The 25,700-nt window shown below is 34.5% G+C and overlaps 1 protein-coding gene across 3 annotated transcripts in view; it reads right to left on the bottom strand.

Moving 5' to 3' along the window:
- The window catches only part of LOC143252107 (Ig-like and fibronectin type-III domain-containing protein 2), a 163,909-nt gene that overhangs the window by 76,780 nt on the left and 61,429 nt on the right, over positions 1-25,700 (bottom strand). For all 3 annotated transcript variants that reach the window (XM_076503754.1, XM_076503752.1, XM_076503753.1), the window contains exons 7-12: positions 19,897-20,028; positions 17,533-17,688; positions 13,227-13,393; positions 12,919-12,996; positions 10,284-10,555; positions 879-1,172 (exon numbers count right to left, since the gene is read on the bottom strand). In XM_076503754.1, coding sequence (XP_076359869.1) covers positions 879-1,172; positions 10,284-10,555; positions 12,919-12,996; positions 13,227-13,393; positions 17,533-17,688; positions 19,897-20,028 — 1,099 coding nt within the window. The remainder of the gene's footprint in view (positions 1-878; positions 1,173-10,283; positions 10,556-12,918; positions 12,997-13,226; positions 13,394-17,532; positions 17,689-19,896; positions 20,029-25,700) is intronic.

The raw sequence follows: 25,700 nt of genomic DNA, 5'->3' as shown, positions 1-25,700 counted from the left end.
GAAGCTATATAATAAATGAGGTGGTCAATTTGTGAGGTGGCCAATATCAGTGCTTTACACTTATTTATAATTAATTAACTGTTTCTGTTTCCAGAAATTGTTAACATTGCAGAAGGCACGTATTTTCTTAACCTTCTAAAACGTATGAGCTATTAATGATCACTGACTGGACAAGTATATATTTTCAATAAATCTATCTTCGTAAATTGTAATATTAAAATACTTTTCAAAAGAATTAATACTATCACGGTAGATTAATTATTGATACGATGGACATTGTATACGATCCTTTTTCCTAGTTACAACAAATCACGAGAACAAGCAAATGAGAAAAATGTAAAAAGTACTCGAGTAAGGACTTCCATGAAAGATGCTATAGAAACGACACAAAATTTAGAAAAATCTTTCCCCGAAAATCCATATGTTATTATTTTTATTTCTTTAAGTCCACTAAAATACCAACCAAAAGCTATCGTTGTTCTCTGATACTATTGACTTTCTCTGACTGTCTGTTTTTTAAATTCTTATTATTATATTACTCATTATTTAATACCTTATTATTAATATTGACATACACGCTAATCTGAGTTTAGCGTTATGTATAGCAACGATTACGTGTTTTAAGCCTAAAAATGATTACGTGTTTTAAGCCTAAAAATTATTATGTGTTTTAAGCCTAAAAGTGATTACGTGTTTTAAACCTAAGATGTTGGAAGGAATGCTTAAAGTGAAAGAATCATTGTAATGAATTGTTTTTACATGGTTTATTTATAATACAAACAAAAGAGTGTCATCATTACTAGATACAGTCTACCTAAAATTTCTTAGTATGAGGTGATTTGTTACATAAAGTAAAACTTATAATATCAAAGCGTTACCTTGGTGGGCTCCAAAGTAAGATGGCCCATTTGGAATCTATACTACCCAATGTCAGGTTCTGAGGTGCAGATGGTAATACCCTGTAGTGGTCCAATAAACAGTTACTGTACACGGACATATATTCGAGGCATATAAAATGGCGAAAATCAATACTCTTCACATGTCCACTGCAAAACTCTAAACAAATTTCTGGCACGCCCCGATGTTGGCAGCAGGAAGTATGGTCAACGCCGCCAGCCATACATTTGAAGGTCACATTGACAAAAGGGGCACAAATCACTATTTGAGTTATGCTGTAAAAAAAATACAACTTTTATCACCAATTTGTAACAGATTACTTGGATAAAAATGGAACATTAAGATTTTTTGTCTTTCAGGAATTAATACTAAGTTTTATCTGATTTCATGACTTATTTTACCTGAACATTTTGAGCAAAAAAAAAAAGTGATATACAACTAAACATTTATATGTTGGAAAATACGCTGATATTATCATGCATCTTTTAAAATTAATGCCATTAAGAGAGTCAAATATGTCATAATGTCGAATTTGATTATGAAATACAAATAACATGAAAAGATTGTGTCATAAATGAAAATTATTGATTCAAGGAAATAATTCTGTAAATACATAACATACGGTGTTGTCGGACCTGTATCATATAGTCTGATGTTTTTATTCAATATTTGATAATTCATTAAGGAATATAAGTAAGTATTCGGGCAATTGGAAATGCAGCAAATAGCATATATGATATTAACGTGTAGAAAAATGAAACCGAAAAGGCGTTATAATGTTCAGACAATCCTGCTATTCGTTGATAAAAAGACTAGCCCGAGAGTTAGCGGTGGGTGGAGATGACTAGCTGCTTTATACAAACACACATTGAATAGAATAAAAAGATTGTTTTAGAGAATACTACGTGTTTAAACGCAACTGGTTTGAAAGTTTAGTAGTAACTGGGAAACTTTTCTTGGGAAATATTTAAAATATTTAGTTTCTATGAATTAGTCTTAGATGTTTGTTTTTCTTTACAAATAGCGTCATTATTGAGTCATTCATAATGAAAGAGAAATATCTTTTCTGTGATTTCTGATTCTCCTTTAAAAGATATGGTAATTTGAAATGGTTCTGAGAACCGTTAGGGACAATCTTATAGCAGTGAGACTTAATCAAGAAACCAATATGAGCTGTTGTTCTTGTGAGGTTAAGAATGTGAGTTAGGGTTAGCGAGGCTGCACTACGGATAACGTGGTCAACGTACGAAAAATCATAGGTACCATCAAACCAAGCCTAACTTAAATCTCCCAAGAGAACTAGCCCTTAAAAAGCTTAAAAATGATAATAGCATCATCATCATGGAACTGAACAAATGTAAAGTCACCAGCAGAAACATTTACGAACAAAATACAATCTAAAGACCAGAAGAATTATCGAATACGTAACAGTGAACCCATCGATAAAATGAATACAAAAGGTAAAGAGATTACGTATGATCTTACAAAAACAAGTACCATCCATAAGAAAATACTGAATGAAATTAAACCGTCTAATACCCGCATCCCAGAATTATACTGTTCATCAAAGGAACATAAAGTGGATATGCCATTAAGACCCATAGTCTCAACACATGTTAGTATTACTTATGCATCTAATTTTGGTGCTGTAACTAAAGTCTATTCCAGTCCATGTAAATACTACTCAAGACTTGTTATCGCGAATCAAGGATGTACCTCATTTAGTGTTTGTTTGTTTTTGAATTTCGAGCAAAGCTACAGGAGGGCTATTCGTTCTAGCCGTCCCGAATTTAGTAGTGTAAGACTAAAGGGAAAGGCAGCTAGTCATCTCACCCACCGCCAAATCTTGGGCTACTCTTTTACCAACGAATAGTGGGATTGACCGTCACGTTATAATGTTCCCATGGCTAAAAGGGCGAACATGTTTGATGTGGCGGGGCTTCGAACCAGCGACCCTCAGATTACGAGTCGAGCACCCTACCCACAACGGTACTCGACAAGTAGCGTCAAGACACCAACACTAGCTCTGATCTATGATGTGTTTAGACTGTAGAACCGTGGTGTTTTTTTTTATGTTTGTAATCCAACTGTTAGACTAAATTCTATAGACTACAAGATTTAATTCACTGTGAATGATACGAATGACAAGAGGAATATAGATTTTCTTAACGTTGTTATACAATAATACACAATCTACCTCGTTTTACCGAGTAATTAGAAAACTGTTCTTCCTTAACTTCAACGTCATCGTTCCAAAGTTTCCAAAAAGCGCGCAATTATTGGAGAATAAAACAAAACTGATCGCACTGCAATGAAAATAACTATAGACGTTCTTTATTAAAATTACTTCTTCTGAGCAACATCGAATAAAATTTCAAGAACTATGACGCGTGAAAATCAGTATTGCACTTCCAACATCAGAAAATACAGATAAACAAAAAATAACAACTAATTTTCCAAAGTGTGTGTGTTTTTCGTATAGCAAAGCCACATCGGGCTATCTGACGAGCCCACCGAGGAGAATCGAACCCCTGATTTGAGGGGCGCATTTTCCAAATATAACATAAAAATTATTATTTTTATAACACCTCTAATTGACAACGCTATCTGCAACACAATAGAAACTATAATCAGGAAATCTGAATGCTCAGGTTCAATCCTGAAAAATTAACTTTCAAAATCTAAGTACGCTAGCTGATATTGTAATAAAGTCATCTGTCTTACAAAAACGTGCTTGCAACCTAATGCCTTTTAGTGACATAGAGATATGTCTGCAGATTTATACTGAGATACCGAGTTTCGATACCTCTACTGGACTTTATAACAAACAACAACAGGAATCTAAGTATGAGTGTCTTATCTCCAATGTTGTTTACCAGCTAATATGTACCATTTATCATCATCACTACACACGAGAAACCAGAAGAACCCTACACAAGAGGATAGGATAGCATATTGACACTCTATACATAACAATTAGAAGCACAATTACAAATCACTTTTAAATAACCATGGACAAGTAACACCTGACATGAAATAATCATTCGCTGTGCAAATCCTCACCAAAGCTACCATGTACATTGACAGATAATTAAAAAAAGAAACTCTTCTCATCAAACAAATACGGCCACAGACTACCAGAAACAAAAGGCAGCGCCAAAAAGCGTGTGTGTGTGTTTTCTCATAGCAAAGCCACATCGGGTAATCTGCTGAGCTCACCAAGGGGAATCGAACCCCTGATTGTAAATCGGAAGACATACCGCTGTACTAGCGGTGGGGTGGGATGGTGCCTACAATTTAATTTTAATTATTATATTTTTAACCTATTTTTTGTTATTTTCCTCTAACGATGACAAAATGTTTGTTTGCTACAAGTAACAATAAATTATTTCAACAATAAGCTCAACTAGTTAATATGTCTGCACACATGCTGCACACATTCACGTTATAGATTCAAATATAATTCATTATGTAATCCATTTCAAGCTCTATATTGTCTGTTTGTTTTTAAATTTCGCGTAAAGCTACACGTAGGTTATATGCCCTAATCGTTCCTAATTTAGCAGTGTGAGACTAGAGGGAAGGCAGCTAGTCGTCACCACCCACCGGCAACTTTTGGGCTACTCTTTTACCAACGAACAGTGGGATTGACCGACAAATTATAACGCCCCTACGGCTGAAAGGGCGAGCATGTTTGGTGCGACCGTGATTCGAACCCGCGACCCTCAGATTACGAGTCGAACGCCTTAATCCACCTGGCCATGCCGGACCGTTTTATATTGTCAGTTTCGGTTTATATTTTAGTTAACAATCCTGATGAATCTAAAAAGCAAAACGTCGAGTGTTTAATTAAATAAAAACAATATCTAGTATTAATATCAAACTGCCTGTTACTGAAGTCCGAAGCTTTATGTGCTTAAGAAACCAATGGTAACAGTGTTAAGTATGGTCTGTGGGACAATAAACGAAATATGTTAGAAAAATGCTTTAACTTTGGGTACGGTCTATCTGCACATAACCATTCCTAATTCCGAACTGACAGACTACACAAATACAGATAGTCAAAAGCAACCATCACCATCTCAGATACTAGTTTTCTTATGATAAATATTGGGATTTGACCTTTCTAAAAGTGCGAAGGTCATTTCTGTGGCAACAAGACTTCAGGCTATGTATCTCAGTACATAGCTTGATCCATTCACGGATGCAAACTAGATCAGTGTTTGTCCCCTAGTGGATCAGCGATAAGTCCGATAGTTTATAACGCTAAAATTCTGGATTTGATACCCATGGTAGGCACAGCATAGATAGACTATTTGCTTAACAACATAGAAACAAGATAAATGTATAAATCTGTTGCGAGAATAGATTTACATACATATACGTATTAATGTTAAAGATATAATCCCTGATAATCAGTAATCGTTTGTTATCTATAATTGTTTTGGTAGTGTAGTAGAAAATATAGGCTCCAGCTCTGACTGGTTGTATACTCGCGTAAGAAACAGACAGCACCCCTGGTTATCCTGAGAAAAGAAAATTTTATCTTTTCTAATGGGTGGCTTACAATAGAATTGTTTTTTTAAAAAAAGAAAAAAGAAATCTGTTCTTAAAGACACTTTTTGTAAGTTGAAAATATATTTTCTCAAGAGTGTCATCCGTTGTTTAAGGAACATAAGTCTTAAACAGTTCTTTTCAGAATTAAATGTAAAACATGAGCACATGTAGGAAGTATCTAGGACCTATCATGTTTTAACAAACTGACAGAAAAGGATTTCCAACATTGCCAGAGAAGTGATTTCCAGCAATGGCAGAGAAGATATTTCCAAAATTCATAGAGAGACAATTTGCAGTACGAACAAAAAAGGGATTTTCGGTATTGCCAGAGAAATTATTTTAAACACTGATAGAAAAGGAAACTCGTTGGTAAACTATTTTCAACACTGACAAAGAAGGGATTTCACAAAAATATGAAGATAAGATTCCAACATCGACAAGAAGAAAATTGCAACAATGACAGAAAAGAGGCTTCCAAAATTCATAGGGAAAGCGTTTTCACAATTCACAGAATTGACAGAAAAAGGATTTCCAACATTTATAAAGAAGAGGATTCTAACATTATACAGAATAACTTTCAACAACTTTAACGATGATTGCGAAGAATCCCTCGATATGGATTCCTGTACGCAGTAAAAGGGCCTTCCAGAGAAGATTCTGTACTTTCAGTTTACCTCCTCTGGGATTTAAACATCCACCCACGTGTTTGCCGTGCGTAGCAAACCGTTAAGGCGAGGAGAGGATCCTGGTTGAGGGTTTCAACCCCAACATGCCATTTTGGCCTTAAATTTCCATAGACAGATGTCTTTGGGGTGGCTTCTCAGGGTCATTCGGTTGGTTTTCTTGAGCTAGAGTCAACCGATTACCAGTGTTGAACGTTTTCAACGGATGTTGAGGACATCGTGCCTGATGCTGGTGTTTGGGCAAAGTTCTCACGAAACCTTGGCGTTATTGCAGTGTCCTTGTTTGACATTGTAGTACATCCCTTTGTAAGGATTCATAATGGGTGGGGTCAGTGCGGCACTGAAACTTATTATATTTGTTATGGATACTCTCATCCATGAAAAAACAGATAATGAGAAAAGGACCTGTATGGACGACTATATTGCACAGTCACCGTTACAGTTAGATTCCACACCTCGACTTTTCATTATGCGTTCCTTATCTCGTAAAGCATTAGGACAGATGTCTCCTTTTCATTCAGAAGGGGTTAGAGGGTTTTGCTGGATCCCCTGAGTCAGTAAGGAAGTTGAGACACTTTAGTGACAACATCTACACCACAATACACAAAGCTTCCCTTGAATTAAAAAATCATTGGGGATATACCAGTCGAAGTTGCTTCCTATGCTACTTTGAATCCCTGAAGATGAATTATTTTTAAAGGCATTTAAAGAACATTCACGAGTCAGAAATCTTCACTGGTTTCTCAAGCCAAGACATTTCTGCAGTGCGCCTTATCTCCACTCGTAAGAATGGAATTATGCTACCTACAAATGTTCTTATTATGAAGTTCATATCGCCACATTCACTTGGTACTATCAAGGCAGGTTACTTAAACTGTAAGGTATGGTCATATACTGCAAACCAAATGTTTTCAGTGTCAGTGGTTTTTGGTCATTCAAAGCCGTCTTGTTGTGGTTCTCTAACATGTGCTCTTTGTGGTGGCAAAGAACACAATGACTGCAAACTGGAACCTCACTTTGTTAACTGTAGTGGTTCACACCCCTCGTACTTTCTTTCATGCCCTAAGGGGGTAGAGAAGAAAGAGGTCCAACATTTAAAAACTGAACAATGTTCCCTATCCCCAGGCTCAGAAGTTCCTGTCTTTCACTCCATTATGTTGTTACACTCCATTCCACTGCTCCTGTGGGAGTGCAGACAGATCTCTCTGCCACTGACAGAGTCATTTTCCAAACAAGTGAAGAGTAATTTGCCCTCCATGGTTATAAGAATTGATAAGTCAACATCTATGCCTTCCACTCTCACCACATTCCTTCCAGAGATTCTCCAGATCAACTTGCTTTAGCTCTGGCATCTGCTCAGGTACATCTCCTTCTTCGGCCCCAAAATGCAGAACGATGATTCGTTCATGTCTTCAGTCGCTAGACTCTACATCCAGGATCCATAGAGGGTGTTGGACTTCCTTCTATTAAATAAAAACGACGTGGTTATAAACAGAAATGATTTCGACCCAGTTCTCTTCCACTTAAGCAAAAATGTCACTTTGATGCAATGGAATTGTCGAGGTTTCCATTCTAATGTGGATGACATTAAGGGTTTGATTTATTTTTGTCATACTGCGTGTCTTTCCTTTTTAGAAACGTTTTTGAAACCTCCCAATATAGTCATGTTTCGGCAGTTCTCTTTGAACGGAAATGATAAAACTGTGTGAAGAACGAATGCATAGAAAGGTGGCACTGCTGTTCCATAAGCATGTGCTCATCCTCTCTTTACCACTTGATACACCTTTGGAGGCTGTAGTCATCCATGTTTTCATTGGCTGTACCATCAGTGTTTTACTCTCTACCTGTCTCCTTGAGAGATCTATCATCAATCAGACCTTAATGCTCTCATTCAACAGTTGCCATATCTTTTTTAATCCCAAGTGAGTTTAATGGACATGATCTCCTATGGGATGATGCTGATATTGATGGGAGGTGTTGTATTTCTTCAATACTGGTTCTTTTTTCATACACCTAGTCAATCTTTTATTGCTACTGATCTCTTTATCTGCTCTTCTTTACTTTTCTTGGAGGGGTGACAGTGATCCATGGGGAAATGATCATTTTTTGAAAAACATTAGACTCGGTCATTGCCACCCGACCCATGTGCCTTGGTGGAAGCTAAACCAGGCCAATTGGCTCACTTTCACTGCTCTATAGGAGCTTGAACCTGCCATAATCTCTATGCCATCGATAGACGACTGCGTGGCAGCAGTGATTGACTGTATTGTTAAGGTGGCTACTCAAACCTTTCCTAAAACCTTATAACGTTTTCCACAGTATCCTTGTCTGTGGTGGAGTCCTACCTTCCAAATAGCAAGGAAGGCTCAAAATTAGACCAGGGATATCTTAACTTTACAACCAGTATATCTTTTACAATCATTTCCAAATAAGGGACGCGATTCGGAAGATCAGTGGGCAGTATACTTCCCTCCTCATTTCGATCTTGCTCTCAGATGGCAGGAAGTTGCTGATGCCCATAGAACTTCTGATATTCTTGGCAAAAGATTTTCATTTGCATATAGTATTTCTGTTTTATCCTCTACCTTCTTGGCCATCAAGTTTCGAACAGAGTGATCACCTCTTTCCTTTTTCGCCATTCGTGTCTATGATTATAATCACCCCTTTACAGTGAATGAACTAAAGCTTGCTCTTCATCAATCTGGCAGTATACCAGACAGACCTGATTATATTCACAACGGGATGCTGCGCCATCTTTCTCCTGCCTCTCTTGCTATTCTTCTGGTTGTTTGTAACCAGATTTGCCAATAGGATGTGTTTCCTAATGCTTGGTACTGGGCTCTCATCCTCCCTTTATCTAAGCCTGGGAATGATCCCAAGATTCCTTCAAAGTATCGTCTAATTGCTTTAACAAGTTGTCTATGTAAGATCTTAGAGAGGATAGTTAATGTTCATCTTGTTTGGTTCTTTGAATCGAAGAACCTCCTCTCGCCCACCCAGTGTGGGTTTCAACAACAGAACTTCACCATGGACTACTTGATTTGACCTGAAACGTTAATTAGGGAAGACTTTCTCAAGCGACAACATCTTATTTTTGTATTCTTGGACTTGAGAAGGCATACGATACTACGTGGAGATATGGCATTTTTCGAGACCTTAACACATGTGGGTTGCGTGGCCATTTACTCAGTTTTGTAAAGAACTTTTTAATGGACTGGAGGTTCCAACTCCGTGTGGGCTCAGAACTGTGTCTTGAATGTCACACTGCACTATGAAAATTAATGCTATCACTAAATAACTTCCTCCTACTGTTGCAAACAGACTCTATGTCGACGACTTAAACCAATTGTATCAGTTATTGAGCACGAGGTGTATTGTGTGGCGTCTTCAGACTACCCTCAATCAGAAACAAAAGAATACAATAATCCTATTTCACCATGTATATATATACTGTTCACCCACAAGCACTAACACCAGAGCAGCTTTATTGACTGGACTTTAGTGTTTTTGGTTTGTCTAAATATGATTACCCTTCAGTGATATAGCGGAATGTTTGTGGTCTCACACCACTAAAAACCGGGTTTTGATACTCGTGTTGGGCAGAGCACAGATAGCCCATTATGTAGCTTTGTGGTTAATTCTCAACAAACAAAGAAACTAAATACGATCTTGAAAGTCAATGTCCAAGTACAGTGGAAACGTTCTCCAGGTGTAATAAAAGACTGCGCTTGACATCCCTTATGGGGACGTGTGGTGTCGGGTGATATTCTATGTATTCACAGCTGATGTAGTTTTAAGAGTATCACAGAATCTGGAAAATCTGTTTAATAGACAGAAAAGACATTTACTATGCCTCTTAAAATTGACAAAATGTGATATTCATCATGTGTTTGTATCGTTTTCAAACATGATACCTGCAGTTTCTGTTATGTTGAAAGATGAGACACCTGTCATACAAGATCCGTTAACAGAGATGATATATATCATATCCGCTCCTTTCACGAATGTGACGTCTACCATTTATATAATTAACAAATGTAATACCTACCATGTTTGCTATAAGATCATATCCTGCCTCATCATTTAATTGAACTATTCATAGACATCTAAGCATTTAAAATAGTTGTTAAAAAGAAAATTACTCACTTTGTGTTTTCAATGAATACGGGATTGCACAAATACTGAAGACAATGATCCACATTCACTCCTTGCTGTTTACAACAAAGTGGGATATCTGGTAGTTGAGGATGTAGTAAATTTCCAGCATCTCTGGTAGCAGAAGTTGGGGATAATGTAAGTGTCCGAACACTATAAGTAGGAAGACTTCTACCGTATCTGTTAACTGCAGTGAGAAACAGTTCGTACATCGTTTGTGGTTGCAAGTTTCTCAACAAAATGGTTGATTCGTTCCCGTTAACCTAAGACACGATAATTTAATGGATACAAAGTCAGAGTAGTAATCTATGCTGGAGTGTAAAATTAAGATAATTACAGTGAGAGTTTTTTCAAATAGTTCTATAAGTAACAACGTCCTCAAGAAATACAACGTGGATAATGGCACACTCATCAAATGTTAATATAGGGCAATAATGTACAAATACATTCAAAATTAGTGAGAATGTTTTGATCATTTATAAAGAACATTCAGAAAACTATCACTATTACGCTTAAAATATGAAAGTACAGTGTATTTATTTATGTTTGATTCATCAAAATTTCAGTCAATACTTAAACTTAACAGCTTGGAGTACATCTAGAAATAAAATCATATTTAGAACTATCTCACAAGTTACTCCTGAAAATTACAAGACGTCTCGAAAACGAAAATACTGTTACTTAAGCTATTGAATTGTTACTTATTCAACTATGAAGTTTTAATTTAGTTTTAATAATGATAATAATTATTTCAAAAAGAATAAAGATCAGTTAATTATATTTTTCTTTTACACTGCCATCCGCATAAATGATTTTAAGAATCGTTGCTAACAGAGCAGAGTAGTTACTGGAATAATTGATAATGTCATTAGGCTTAAAGCAATGTTTGTATATTAAAATGAAATTTACTTTTCTACTAGTGTCACAGTTTTAACGGCCGGACATGGCCAAGTGGATAAGGCATTTAACTCGTAACACCAAACACGCTTGCCCTTTCAGCGGTGGGGGCGTTATAAATGATGGTCAATCCCAACGAAAGAGTTGTCCAAGAGTTAGCGGTGAGTGGTGATGACAAGTTGCTTTGTCTCACACTGCTAAATTAGGGACGGCTAGAACAGATAGTCATCGTGTAGCTTTGCGCGAAATTCAAAACAAATCAGTTTCAATTATATAATTCTACTATTCAATAATTAATTTGTTTCATATACACAAATACATTTTAAAATTCTGTATTAAAGTAAAAGGATGTACACCTGTAACGGGTATCTGAAAAGTTTTGTTATGGCTGCAGTGTTTAATGTAGGTGCAACTAAGTGTTATCTGAAAACTTTCTGGGTCATTTGTGTGAGGTGTTGAGTGTTAATTAATGTTCACATCTCTTACAACTATTATAGGCTAGTGGACACGTATTTTAATTGTGTAAGAGTCCGTTCAGTCTCATTATACTAGAAGGAGATATTAAGCTTTGCTCGTGGGTTTTGAACATATTTTGAGTTAGTGTTGTTTTAGACCTCAACCAAAAAAACAAAAAGTCTTAAGTAACGCGTATTCATTTACCTTAAAACGCCGCTCAATCTGCGTGTTAGTATTCCAAATTTCTACATTTACTTTAAAGTTAGGCCAATTTGTTTTAATTCTATTTTTTTAAAATGTCTCGTCTTTGATGATCATTATCCACGTATATTATACTTTATGAGGTATGTCTCGTGTTAGTAAATACATCTTGTATATTTTAACACTTGTTTTTTAACTTCAACACACTAAATACTTTAATAGTAAATTGAAAAACAACGATTTATAACCACAATAAACGGTTTATTATACGAATGCAAATTATATGTTTTGACAGAACATTGGTTTGTCCTCTTCAGCTCTGAACATGACAGACTAATGTTTCGTCGAAAGATGTAGTATGTTCTTTATATATCACTCATTATGCTTGTAACTCATCTGTGCCTAATAATTTAATCACTCAAGGAAGACATATTGTGTAACAAGCCTAATTCCTTCACAACCCCCCCCCCGCTAGTACAGCGGTATGTCTCCGGATTTACAACGCTAAAATCAGGGGTTCGGTTCCCCTCGGTGGGCTGAGCAGATAGCCCCATGGGGCTTTGCTATAAGAAAAACACACACAATCCTTCACAACTGCCCGAGTAGTTAATCAACCAAGAAAAATAAAAACACTTATGCAAAAATGTTTTAGCTCACTCACTACAGTACGACAATGTAAAAACTCAGAAAAGAACACTCTAAGAAACACGTTTAACTTTTTCACACCAACTGATTAGTTAGTCACAAAAGGAAATAGTCTCATGGTGTAACTGAGTAGCTTCTGATGATGTTATCATCAGATGAAAATACACAGGATATATTGATTCCCTCAGAATTGCCAAATTTAGACCGTTGTTTGCCAACTTACTGTTATATTAACATACTGTGTTTCCTCACTCATGCACTAAATACCTTGTTTCCACTCCAATTTACAAAACGTTCACTTTTTTGTTCTTCTGTAGAGTTTAGCCACCTGTTTGACGAATTGATATAGTAAAGATTAACACTACTTAAGAATATATGGAAAACAATAAGGGATATCATACTTAAATAATTAATATTTTAAACTGACCACGTGAATACTGGTAGAGATGCCTTCTTGTTGGTCAGATACCACAGATTTCCCCTCTTTGTGTCTGCTTTCAGTATCCTATTATCAAATAAAAGTTCATCAGTTTTCAGGAATGGATGTTTAAAAGCTGATTTAAACCAATGTTATCAGTAAAAATACAATATTGTAAAATAACTATATATATCATGTATAATTTACAGTCTGCTTTATTTGATTTGAAGTCAGATTTGCTATTGGCACCAAAGTTTTAACGTTCAGTGCAGCTATGGAATTTTATATGATTCTTTCTGAAAAATTGTTCAGCTCACCTCATTAACTATTACGTAGCCCAGATCATCAAATGAATGAAGTTTAGTGACATTCAGCTCATAATGGTTCACGTTAATCAGCTGGTAAGGTCTTGTCCACGTCACTTCGATTTTATCACTCGATAATGGATTAACTGCAAAATTTTGTGGTGAACCTGGCAGTATATCTAAATAGACATGTTTAAGTTAGCTTTTAATATCAATAATACGTATTATTCAACTCATACATTTTATATATTTTTTTTTTACTTAGAAACTGCAATTATACTTTCTAGTTACCCTATAAGTTACCCGTCGCCCCCACTAGTACAGCAGTAAGAATACCGAATTACAACGCTAAAATCAGGGGTTCAATTCTCCTCGGTAGAAACAGCACATAGCCAGATCTGGCTTTGCTGAAAGAAAATACAAACACGTGCTGTAAGTTACCCTTTTGTTTTTAATGCCGAACTAATATTTATATTTTTATTGCGAGAAAATGATATTGTTTCATTTTGGAATATTATTATAAAATTTTGGTGGTTGATATAAATATAACTGTCAGTGGAATTCCAATATTCGATTAGAATAATCAAATGGTTGGTAGTGGATGCTTTTCATTAGATTTTCTTTCATTTAGTCTATTAGTTTAGAACTTAGGATTGCCACCGTACGTAGGCCGTTGTGTAAATTTGCGTGATTAATCAAAACAGCCCATAATTTGAATTTACATTGAATTTTTTCTTACGTAAGACTAGGCCCGGCATGGCCAGGTGGTCTAAGGCGTTCAACTTGTAATCTGAGGGTCGCGGGTTCGAATCCCCTTCACACCAAATATGCTCGCCCTTTCAGCTGTGGGGGCGTTATAATGTGCGGTTAATCGCATTATTCGTTGGTAAAAGAGTAGTCCAAGCGTTGGCGGAGGGTGGTGATGACTAGTTGCCTTCCCTCTAGTCTTACGCTACTACATTAGGGACGGCTATCGCAGATAGCTCTCGTGTAGCTTTGCGAAAAATTCAAAACAAACAAACGTAAGACTAAAGCAACTGTCTGAAGTGAGAGTTCCTTGATTCAAATAACTAGTTTAACATAGAAACTGGCATTCAACTAGTAGTTGTCCCATAACCCTGGGATAAGGCCTAAGGATGAACTCCATTTTTGAGAGGAGAATAGTGTAATGGCAGTAAAATCAAAGGTATGCCTCCCCAATGATTTTGAAATGTCATTTAATAAAGCCATAAGAAAAACATCGAAATGTTTATTAGTAAATATCAACATGGTGGACACAATTATTAAATCCAATAAAAAATATAATGCTCTGCCATAAAAAAACATTTAAAATATAATGCTCTACAATAAAGAAGATTTAAAAAATAATCCTAGTAATCTGAGGGTCGTGGATTTAAATCCCTGTCACAACAAACATGTTCGCCCTTTCAGCCGTATGGGCGTAATAACGTGCGGTCAATCCCACTATTCGTTGGTAAAAGAGTAGCGTTGGTGGTGGGTGGTGATGACTAGCTGCCTTCCCTCTAGTCTTACACTGCTAAATTAGGGACGGCTAACACAGATAATTATTAACACCAGAGGTGTATATACTTTATGGTAACTGACCAATTTATTAAGAACTTTTTTGACACAAACAAGTCATTTATTTACATAGATAGTGCACACCAATTATGTGACATGCGTGAGCTTGAACGTACTTATATCAAAGCTAGTCTCAAATGTGTTAATTCAGTGATCCTTTCAAATTTCCAATTAACGTGACAGTGGGTGCCAACCTCAGCAGGAGTATCAATCTTAATGTATTTCAAGACATCTGTATTGCAGTCTACCAACACTAAAATCGAAACGAAATATATATACCACGATGACTGACCAAGAGAAAAGACAATTAGTAAAGGTTCTGACGTGCAACAGACTTCTGTTTACATTTCCTTTTAACAGTGGTCAGGATTATTATATGACTGTTTATAACTGTATAAGAGATACAACATTTGAAAGCTTTTATATGCATCCTAAAACAACATATTTTAGGTGCAAATAATAATACATTGCTATAGTGATATTTAAAGTAAAATTGTGAATAACGAATGACTGATGACATGTGAAGTAGATTGAAGAGTTAATCCTTTCTTTACAAACAGTGGAGTGAAAAATATGAAACTTTCATGTGATATGTTATTGTATTTATGTTGTCTCAACAGTATAGGCAACTGGAAATGCTGTGATGGTCTGATAAAGGTGTAAGTCCTTTGATTTGTTTAGGAGAGGAAATAACATCCATAATATACTAAAACATTATTACTGACCGCGATTACATCACAATGCTACATTTATATACTGATAAACAATGGCTATCCTGGAGGATATGCAACAACAATCTATCACATTCATAATCTCCGAAGTTGATTCAAATAGAACAATAGACTTTGCCATCATTTTTATTTGGCCAGTACAATATCGAACCTTGAATGAACCAGTACTGAACATGACAGCTACTCCGTCATGTTATAAAGACTACTATTTGCCAAGTGCAGGTCAGTATCGTAAAGAAAGGTAATCCAACCGGAGCATTCAGTCTATATGTACAATACTAACACTTGACAGGTTTCATTATTATAAGCCATTAATAATTTAGGTAGATCTATTTTATATTTATTATTTCATTTAATAGAAATATTAACTACAAGGTTTGTTTCAGAGGCCTCTATGTATTCGCTCATTTGTAAGCAATATTGTGATTTGAGTGATCTTGGAAAAATCTTGTGTTATATATCTTGGGTCCTTCATGGCATTATTTATATACAGATCATATGTAGAGTGATCTTGTAGAAATCTTGTGTTGTTTCTCTTGAGTCCTTCATGGCATTATTTATATACAGATCACATGTAGAGTGATCTTGGAAAAATCTTGTGTTGTTTCTCTTGGGTCCTTCATGGCATTATTTATATACAGATCATATGTAGAGTGAGCTTGTAAAAATCTTGTGTTGTTTCTCTTGGGTCCTTCATGGCATTATTTATATACAGATCATATGTAGAGTGAGCTTGTAAAAATCTTGTGTTGTTTCTCTTGGGTCCTTCATGGCATTATTTATATACAGATCATATGTAGAGTGAGCTTGTAGAAATCTTGTGTTGTTTCTCTTGGGTCCTTCATGGCATTATTTATATACAGATCATATGTAGAGTGAGCTTGTAGAAATCTTGTGTTGTTTCTCTTGGGTCCTTCATGGCATTATTTATATACAGATCATATGTAGAGTGAGTTTGTAAAGATCTTGTGTTGTTTCTCTTGAGTCCTTCATGGCATTATTTATATACGGATCATATGTAGAGTGAGCTTGTAAAAATCTTGTGTTGTTTCTCTTGAGTCCTTCATGGCATTATTTATATACAGATCATATGTAGAGTGAGCTTGTAGAAATCTTGTGTTGTTTGTCTTGGGTCCTTCATGGCATTATTTATATACAGATCATATGTAGAGTGATCTTGGAAAAATCTTGTGTTGTTTCTCTTGGGTCCTTCATGGCATTATTTATATACAGATCATATGTAGAGTGAGCTTGTTGAAATCTTGTGTTGTTTCTCTTGGGTCCTTCATGGCATTATTTATATACAGATTATATGTAGAGTGAGCTTGTAGAAATCTTGTGTTGTTTCTCTTGAGTCCTTCATGGCATTATTTATATACAGATCATATGTAGAGTGAGCTTGTAGAAATCTTGTGTTGTTTGTCTTGGGTCCTTCATGGCATTATTTATATACAGATCATATGTAGAGTGATCTTGGAAAAATCTTGTGTTGTTTCTCTTGGGTCCTTCATGGCATTATTTATATACAGATCATATGTAGAGTGAGCTTGTAGAAATCTTGTGTTGTTTCTCTTGGGTCCTTCATGGCATTATTTATATACAGATTATATGTAGAGTGAGCTTGTAGAAATCTTGTGTTGTTTCTCTTGGGTCCTTCATGGCATTATTATATATAAATCATATGTACTGGGAAGTTTGGATTTTCACAGTACAAAAACGTCGAATACACTATTTCTGGATCTTATGAGGGTTGACACCTAATGATCAACATTTTGTCAGAGTTATGTAAGATTTTATCAACATTTCAGATTTTCATGTTCTTCCAACGAATATTCATAATTAACCTATACCTATTATTAAACGTAGTTTTAATTTTTTCCATGCTATAACATAGAAACAACTATTTCTATCTTTTATCTACTGAGCAATTATAAACACAAGGCAATTAATTGTGAACACTTAATCATCCTGTGTTATTAAGATTAAAATAAAAGATTCTTTCTTACCTATTCCTTCCGCAACGCAAGCAAGAGTTGATATGGTGTAGTCAACACAAGTATAGTGCTGTAAAACTGTAGAGATCTGATAATCTCCGATACACACAGACCGACAAATCTCAGGAATGTTTTCTCTTACGCAACAGGGCATGTGATCTCGCCCATCTGAAAAAAAAAGTATTTTTAAAAGTAAAAAAAGAAATCTTCTGTATAAAAAAATAGTGTAGTTCCACAGAGGGTCAGTGGAAAGTCAACGGACTGTGGACGCTACAACCCGGAGTTCCATTCCTTGGAAAGAACAACTCGTGAAAAACCAACTGTGAAGCTTTGCGGTTAAAAAAACAAAACAATATTCGTTACTTTCACATGTCTTCGTTTCAAACCAAACGCAACTGAAATTTGGATAAAATAGTTGGTCGAAGTATGAGAAAAATAACTTTAGTTCAATTCAATTTAAAAAAAAAGTGGCCTTGTTCCATTTCAGATAACTGTGTTCTAAACAATATCAGTTAGTATGCGGTTTTTATCTTGAACAGTTGAGCGTGCTTGGAGTCATATTAGCAATAATGTTACCCTGATAATTAGAAACAACATTCTGAATAATTACGGCATGAATTTAATATTGAATCCTTAAAGATAACTACGTAGTCTGAAAGCTATACGATCCTCTACTTTTACAATCTGTTCCATTACAAGTAACGATTCTGATCCAGTAAACTATTACATATTAAACATAACTACACTCTAAATCATGTTAGCAAAAACCTACATCAACAAAACCAAACGTCATCTTCTAGCTAGAGCCAGTGAGCATATTTGATTATGTAATTTGAATCATTAAAAACACTGTTATTCTGTGTTTTGTCTAGAAGAAACGTAACTATGACTCGTAATAGCTATTTACGAAACTTTGTTGGATAAAACAAAAAGAGTAACGGATTATATAACGGATTACAGCCCTTTCAGACGAATCAGCGTATTCATAAACATAAGAAGTGATAGTATTCTGCAGGACCAGCGGAAGTTCTATTTGATTGTTATAATCATAAATCACCTAAGATGTGTCCATTCACACTAACCTCTGATTTAAAAAAAAACATGTTTAATATAGTTTAGAACAGTAATTTCTACATGTTTACGAATATGTAGTCTCGACACGAAATTATTAATAAAAACACTTCAAATGAAAACATGAATACCTTAATTCTCAATCAGTTTAACAATTATGTTAGCTAGTTATCACCATTAGATTCCATCTAGGAACATAGGGCCGCAATTGCTTGCGGATTCTTCAAGTATTTAAGTGAGTAGGTTGTTAGCCCACTGCACCGAGCCGTCCCTAATTTAGCAGTGTAAGACTAGAGGAAAGGCAGCTAGTCATCACCACCCACCGCCAACTCTTGAGCTACTCTTTTACCAACGAATAGTGCAATTGACCGTCACATTATACGCTTTACGCGTTAGGCCATGCCAGGCCCAACAATTATGTTAACCCTATCTTTATTTTCATCGGTTATTACATCGTGAGTTATCTTTCTGACTCTTTGTATTTTTAATAATTCGTTTGCTCTCAAAAACATTCATTTATGACATACACAAATTGTTTGAATCACTATTTCTTCTCAAACAGGGCCTGGCATGGCCAAGCGCGTAAGGCGTGCGACTCGTAATCCGAGGGTCGCGGGTTCGCGCCCGCGTCGCGCTAAACATGCTCGCCCTCCCAGCCGTGGGGGCGTATAATGTGACGGTCAATCCCACTATTCGTTGGTAAAAGAGTATCCCAAGAGTTGGCGGTGGGTGGTGATGACTAGCTGCCTTCCCTCTAGTCTTACACTGCTAAATTAGGGACGGCTAGCACAAATAGCTCTCGGGTAGCTTTGCGCGAAATTCAAAACAAACCTTATACAAAAAGCAATATGACAGACAAATCAAGGTATCAGCCATCCAGTGAAGGTACTTCTCTTTCCTTATATACTGGTCTAAGTTGTTCGAAATCAAATAATATCATTCTGTTTAATGTCTATCATGTAGTTTTATTTTATTTTTCTAGTGCGTTGAAAAGACAGCCGAGTTTAAAAACAGCTACTTTTGAGTCACTTATTAAGTTTTCTGGTGTAAAATTATAGTTCTAACAAACTTATAATAAACAAAAGTTTATTTGCCATCAAAATTATTTTTATTTTTTTGACTAATATATATACAGGAAAGCAATGTTGTTAACAATAAACAAATACATATTCGGAGTATAAAGCTAAAATATCAAAACTAACTACTTAGATATTAATTGTGCTTTACATATATGCACCTTTCCGTAAATGTATTCCAACTTACAAATAAATTAATTACGTTATTACTAGCACTAAATAATCTCACCTGCTAAACAGGAGACGATGGTTTTAACATAATCCATACATTCGCCTGGTTCTGGTTGATATCCCAAAATAATATCGTGGAAGTTACATAGACTAAGACAAGAACTAGGCACACCATTTTTCACACAGCAATCTGAAATTAACATAATATTTTCTAAAAATGGATTTTACAAATATAACATTATCTTTAACATCCATTTCAAAGTGTCAAGCTACGCTTAACACTATCCCACCAAATAAGGTACGTAAGTTTTAATTACAGTATTTATAAAATTAAAATAAATTGATTGTTTTCTTCCAACGTTTTCATTTCCTAAAAATATGTAATTGTAATAGTAAATGCATTTCATTCTGTATGTAATTTATCCAGCAGCGTTAAAACGACACCAAGTGTATTCTGAGACAATTCAGATAGGTCCAGATAGCTCCGCAGAGGCCCGGCATGGCCAGGTGGTTAAGAAACTCGACTCTGAAGGTCGCGGGTTCAAATCCCCGTCACACCAATCATGCTCGTCTTTCGGCCTTGGGGTGTTATAATGTATCGGTCAATCTCACTATTCGTTGATAAAAGAGGAGCCCAAGAGTTGCGGTGGGTGGTGGTGACTAGCTGCATTCCTTCTAGTCTTACACTGCTAAATTATAGACGACTAGCATACACAGCCCTCGTGTAGCTTTGCGCGAAATTCGAAACATACCAAACCAAAAGTTCCGCCGGTCATTTTTTGAACCTTATTAATAAAATAGTAACCGTTTACCCTTGAACACCACTCAACACAGTATATTAAATTTTCTTGTAGTTTTTACTATAATTTAATACTGGATGAATGTTTCGGCCTAATGACGTAATTCCAAAGAGCACGCACTATTTCCCAGACAATGAAGGGGATGCCTAGTTGTTTAACTTTGTTTATTAAAACAAATATTTCTCGTTTTCTTTCAAAACGTTAAAATTACTTTAATGACAAACTAACGCACTGATGAGCATTTTTGAGTTTCACTTCATCTAGAAACATTTGGTTAATACTTTCATAAAATATTACACTCATTAATTACGAACACATTAGTAGACATTTTCGAGCAGGATTTCCAAAGACAGAAAACAATAGAAGAGAGGCGAAATATTAACTGTTTATTCTCTCTCGAAATACGAAGAAAAACAAAACATGATATCGGATGAGCCTTAAGTCCACAAGCCATGTTATTTTGTTTCAGATATTAGTTCTAAAAAATCAATTTTCTTCTGCATGCAAGTAATGTATATAAAAGTAAGAATGTTACGAATATTCTGCAGCATGCAAGTAATGTATATAAAACTAAGGATGTTACGAAATTTCTGCAGCATGCAAGTAATGTATCTAAAACTAAGGATGTTACGAATTTTCTGCAGCATGCAAGTAATGTATATAAAACTAAGGATGTTTCGAATTTTCTGCAGCATGCAAGTAATGTATATAAAACTAAGGATGTTACGAATTTTCTTCAGCATGCAAGTAATGTATATAAAACTAAGGATGTTACGAATTTTCTTCAGCATGCAAGTAATGTATATAAAACTAAGGATGTTACGAATTTTCTGCAGCATGCAAGTAATGTATATAAAACTAAGGATGTTACGAATTTTCTTCAGCATGCAAGTAATGTATATAAAACTAAGGATGTTACGAATTTTCTTCAGCATGCAAGTAATGTATATAAAACTAAGGATGTTACATATTTTCTGCAGCATGCAAGTAATGTATATAAAACTAAGGATGTTACGAATTTTCTGCAGCATGAAAGTAATGTATATAAAACTAAGGATGTTACGAATTTTCTGCAGCATGCAAGTAATGTATATAAAACTAAGGATGTTACGAATTTTCTGCAGCATGCAAGTAATGTATATAAAACTAAGGATGTTACGAATTTTCTTCAGCATGCAAGTAATGTATATAAAACTGAGAATGTTACGAATTTTCTTCAGCATGCAAGTAATGCATATAAAACTAAGGATGTTACGAATTTTCTGCAGCATGCAAGTAATGTATATAAAACTAAGGATGTTACGAATTTTCTTCAGCATGCAAGTAATGTATATAAAACTGAGAATGTTACGAATTTTCTTCAGCATGCAAGTAATGCATATAAAACTAAGGATGTTACGAATTTTCTGCAGCATGCAAGTAATGTATATAAAACTAAGGATGTTATGAATATTATGCAGCATGCAAGTAATGTATATAAAACTGAGAATGTTACGAATTTTCTTCAACATGCAAGTAATGTATATAAAACTAAGGATGTTATGAATTTTCTGCAGCATGCAAGTAATGTATATAAAACTAAGGATGTTACGAATTTTCTGCAGCATGCAAGTAATGTATATAAAACTGAGAATGTTACGAATTTTCTTCAGCATGCAAGTAATGTATATAAAACTAAGGATGTTATGAATTTTCTGCAGCATGCAAGTAGTGTATATAAAACTGAGAATGTTATGAATTTTCTTCAGCATGCAAGTAATGTATATAAAACTGAGAATGTTATGAATTTTCTTCAGCATGCAAGTAATGTATATAAAACTGAGAATGTTATGAATTTTCTTCAGAATGCAAGTAATGTATATAAAACTAAGGATGTTACGAATTTTCTTCAGAATGCAAGTAATGTATATAAAACTAAGGATGTTACGAATTTTCTTCAGCATGCAAGTAATGTATATAAAACTAAGGATGTTACGAATTTTCTTCAGAATGCAAGTAATGTATATAAGACTGAGAATGTTACGAATTTTCTTCAGCATGCAAGTAATGCATATAAAACTAAGGATGTTACGAATTTTCTTCAGCATGCAAGTAATGTATATAAAACTGAGAATGTTACGAATTTTCTTCAACATGCAAGTAATGTATATAAAACTAAGGATGTTACGAATTTTCTGCAGCATGCAAGTAATGTATATAAAACTGAGAATGTTACGAATTTTCTTCAGCATGCAAGTAATGTATATAAAACTGAGAATGTTACGAATTTTCTTCAGCATGCAAGTAATTTATATAAAACTGAGAATGTTATGAATTTTCTTCAGCATGCAAGTAATGTATATAAAACTGAGAATGTTACGAATTTTCTTCAGCATGCAAGTAATGTATATAAAACTGAGAATGTTACGAATTTTCTTCAGCATGCAAGTAATGTATATAAAACTGAGAATGTTACGAATTTTCTTCAGCATGCAAGTAATGTATATAAAACTGAGAATGTTACGAATTTTCTGCAGCATGCAAGTAATGTATATAAAACTAAGGATGTTACGAATTTTCTGCAGCATGCAAGTAATGTATATAAAACTGAGAATTTTACGAATTTTCTTCAGCATGCAAGTAATGTATATAAAACTGAGAATGTTACGAATTTTCTTCAGCATGCAAGTAATGTATATAAAACTGAGAATGTTATGAATTTTCTTCAGCATGCAAGTAATGTATATAAAACTAAGGATGTTACGAATTTTCTGCAACATGCAAGTAATGTATATAAAACTGAGAATGTTACGAATTTTCTTCAGCATGCAAGTAATGTATATAAAACTGAGAATGTTATGAATTTTCTTCAGCATGCAAGTAATGTATATAAAACTAATGATGTTACGAATTTTCTGCAGCATGCAAGTAATGTATATAAAACTAAGGATGTTACGAATTTTCTTCAGCATGCAAGTAATGTATATAAAACTGAGAATGTTACGAATTTTCTTCAGCATGCAAGTAATGTATATAAAACTAAGGATGTTACGAATTTTCTTCAGCATGCAAGTAATGTATATAAAACTAAGGATGTTACGAATTTTCTGCAGCATGCAAGTAATGTATATAAAACTAAGGATGTTATGAATTTTCTTCAGCATGCAAGTAATGTATATAAAACTAAGGATGTTACGAATTTTCTTCAGCATGCAAGTAATGTATATAAAACTAAGGATGTTACGAATTTTCTGCAGCATGCAAGTAATGTATATAAAACTAAGGATGTTACGAATTTTCTGCAGCATGCAAGTAATGTATATAAAACTAAGGATGTTACGAATTTTCTTCAGCATGCAAGTAATGTATATAAAACTAAGGATGTTACGAATTTTCTTCAGCATGCAAGTAATGTATATAAAACTAAGGATGTTACGAATTTTCTGCAGCATGCAAGTAATGTATATAAAACTAAGGATGTTACGAATTTTCTTCAGCATGCAAGTAATGTATATAAAACTGAGAATGTTACGAATTTTCTTCAGCATGCAAGTAATGCATATAAAACTAAGGATATTACGAATTTTCTTCAGCATGCAAGTAATGTATATAAAACTAAGGATGTTATGAATTTTTTTCAGCATGCAAGTAATGTATATAAAACTGAGAATGTTACGAATTTTCTTCAGCATGCAAGTAATGCATATAAAACTAAGGATGTTACGAATTTTCTGCAGCATGCAAGTAATGTATATAAAACTAAGGATGTTATGAATATTATGCAGCATGCAAGTAATGTATATAAAACTGAGAATGTTACGAATTTTCTTCAGCATGCAAGTAATGTATATAAAACTAAGGATGTTACGAATTTTCTTCAGCATGCAAGTAACGTATATAAAACTGAGAATGTTATGAATTTTCTTCAGCATGCAAGTAATGTATATAAAACTAAGGATGTTATGAATTTTCTGCAGCATGCAAGTAATGTATATAAAACTAAGGATGTTACGAATTTTCTGCAGCATGCAAGTAATGTATATAAAACTAAGGATGTTATGAATTTTCTGCAGCATGCAAGTAGTGTATATAAAACTGAGAATGTTATGAAATTTCTTCAGCATGCAAGTAATGTATATAAAACTGAGAATGTTACGAATTTTCTTCAGCATGCAAGTAACGTATATAAAACTGAGAATGTTATGAATTTTCTTCAGCATGCAAGTAATGTATATAAAACTGAGAATGTTACGAATTTTCTTCAGCATGCAAGTAATGTATATAAAACTAAGGATGTTACAAATTTTCTGCAGCATGCAAGTAATGTATATAAAACTGAGAATGTTACGAATTTTCTTCAGCATGCAAGTAATGTATATAAAACTGAGAATGTTACGAATTTTCTGCAGCATGCAAGTAATGTATATAAAACTAAGGATGTTACGAATTTTCTGCAGCATGCAAGTAATGTATATAAAACTGAGAATTTTACGAATTTTCTTCAGCATGCAAGTAATGTATATAAAACTGAGAATGTTACGAATTTTCTTCAGCATGCAAGTAATGTATATAAAACTGAGAATGTTATGAATTTTCTTCAGCATGCAAGTAATGTATATAAAACTAAGGATGTTACGAATTTTCTGCAACATGCAAGTAATGTATATAAAACTGAGAATGTTACGAATTTTCTTCAGCATGCAAGTAATGTATATAAAACTGAGAATGTTATGAATTTTCTTCAGCATGCAAGTAATGTATATAAAACTAATGATGTTACGAATTTTCTGCAGCATGCAAGTAATGTATATAAAACTAAGGATGTTACGAATTTTCTTCAGCATGCAAGTAATGTATATAAAACTGAGAATGTTACGAATTTTCTTCAGCATGCAAGTAATGCATATAAAACTAAGGATGTTACGAATTTTCTTCAGCATGCAAGTAATGTATATAAAACTAAGGATGTTACGAATTTTCTTCAGCATGCAAGTAATGTATATAAAACTAAGGATGTTACGAATTTTCTGCAGCATGCAAGTAATGTATATAAAACTAAGGATGTTATGAATTTTCTTCAGCA

This window comes from Tachypleus tridentatus, chromosome 6, assembly GCF_004210375.1.
Source record: "Tachypleus tridentatus isolate NWPU-2018 chromosome 6, ASM421037v1, whole genome shotgun sequence".
Lineage (NCBI taxonomy): Eukaryota > Metazoa > Arthropoda > Merostomata > Xiphosura > Limulidae > Tachypleus > Tachypleus tridentatus.
This window is presented reverse-complemented; position numbering and strand designations above follow the sequence as displayed.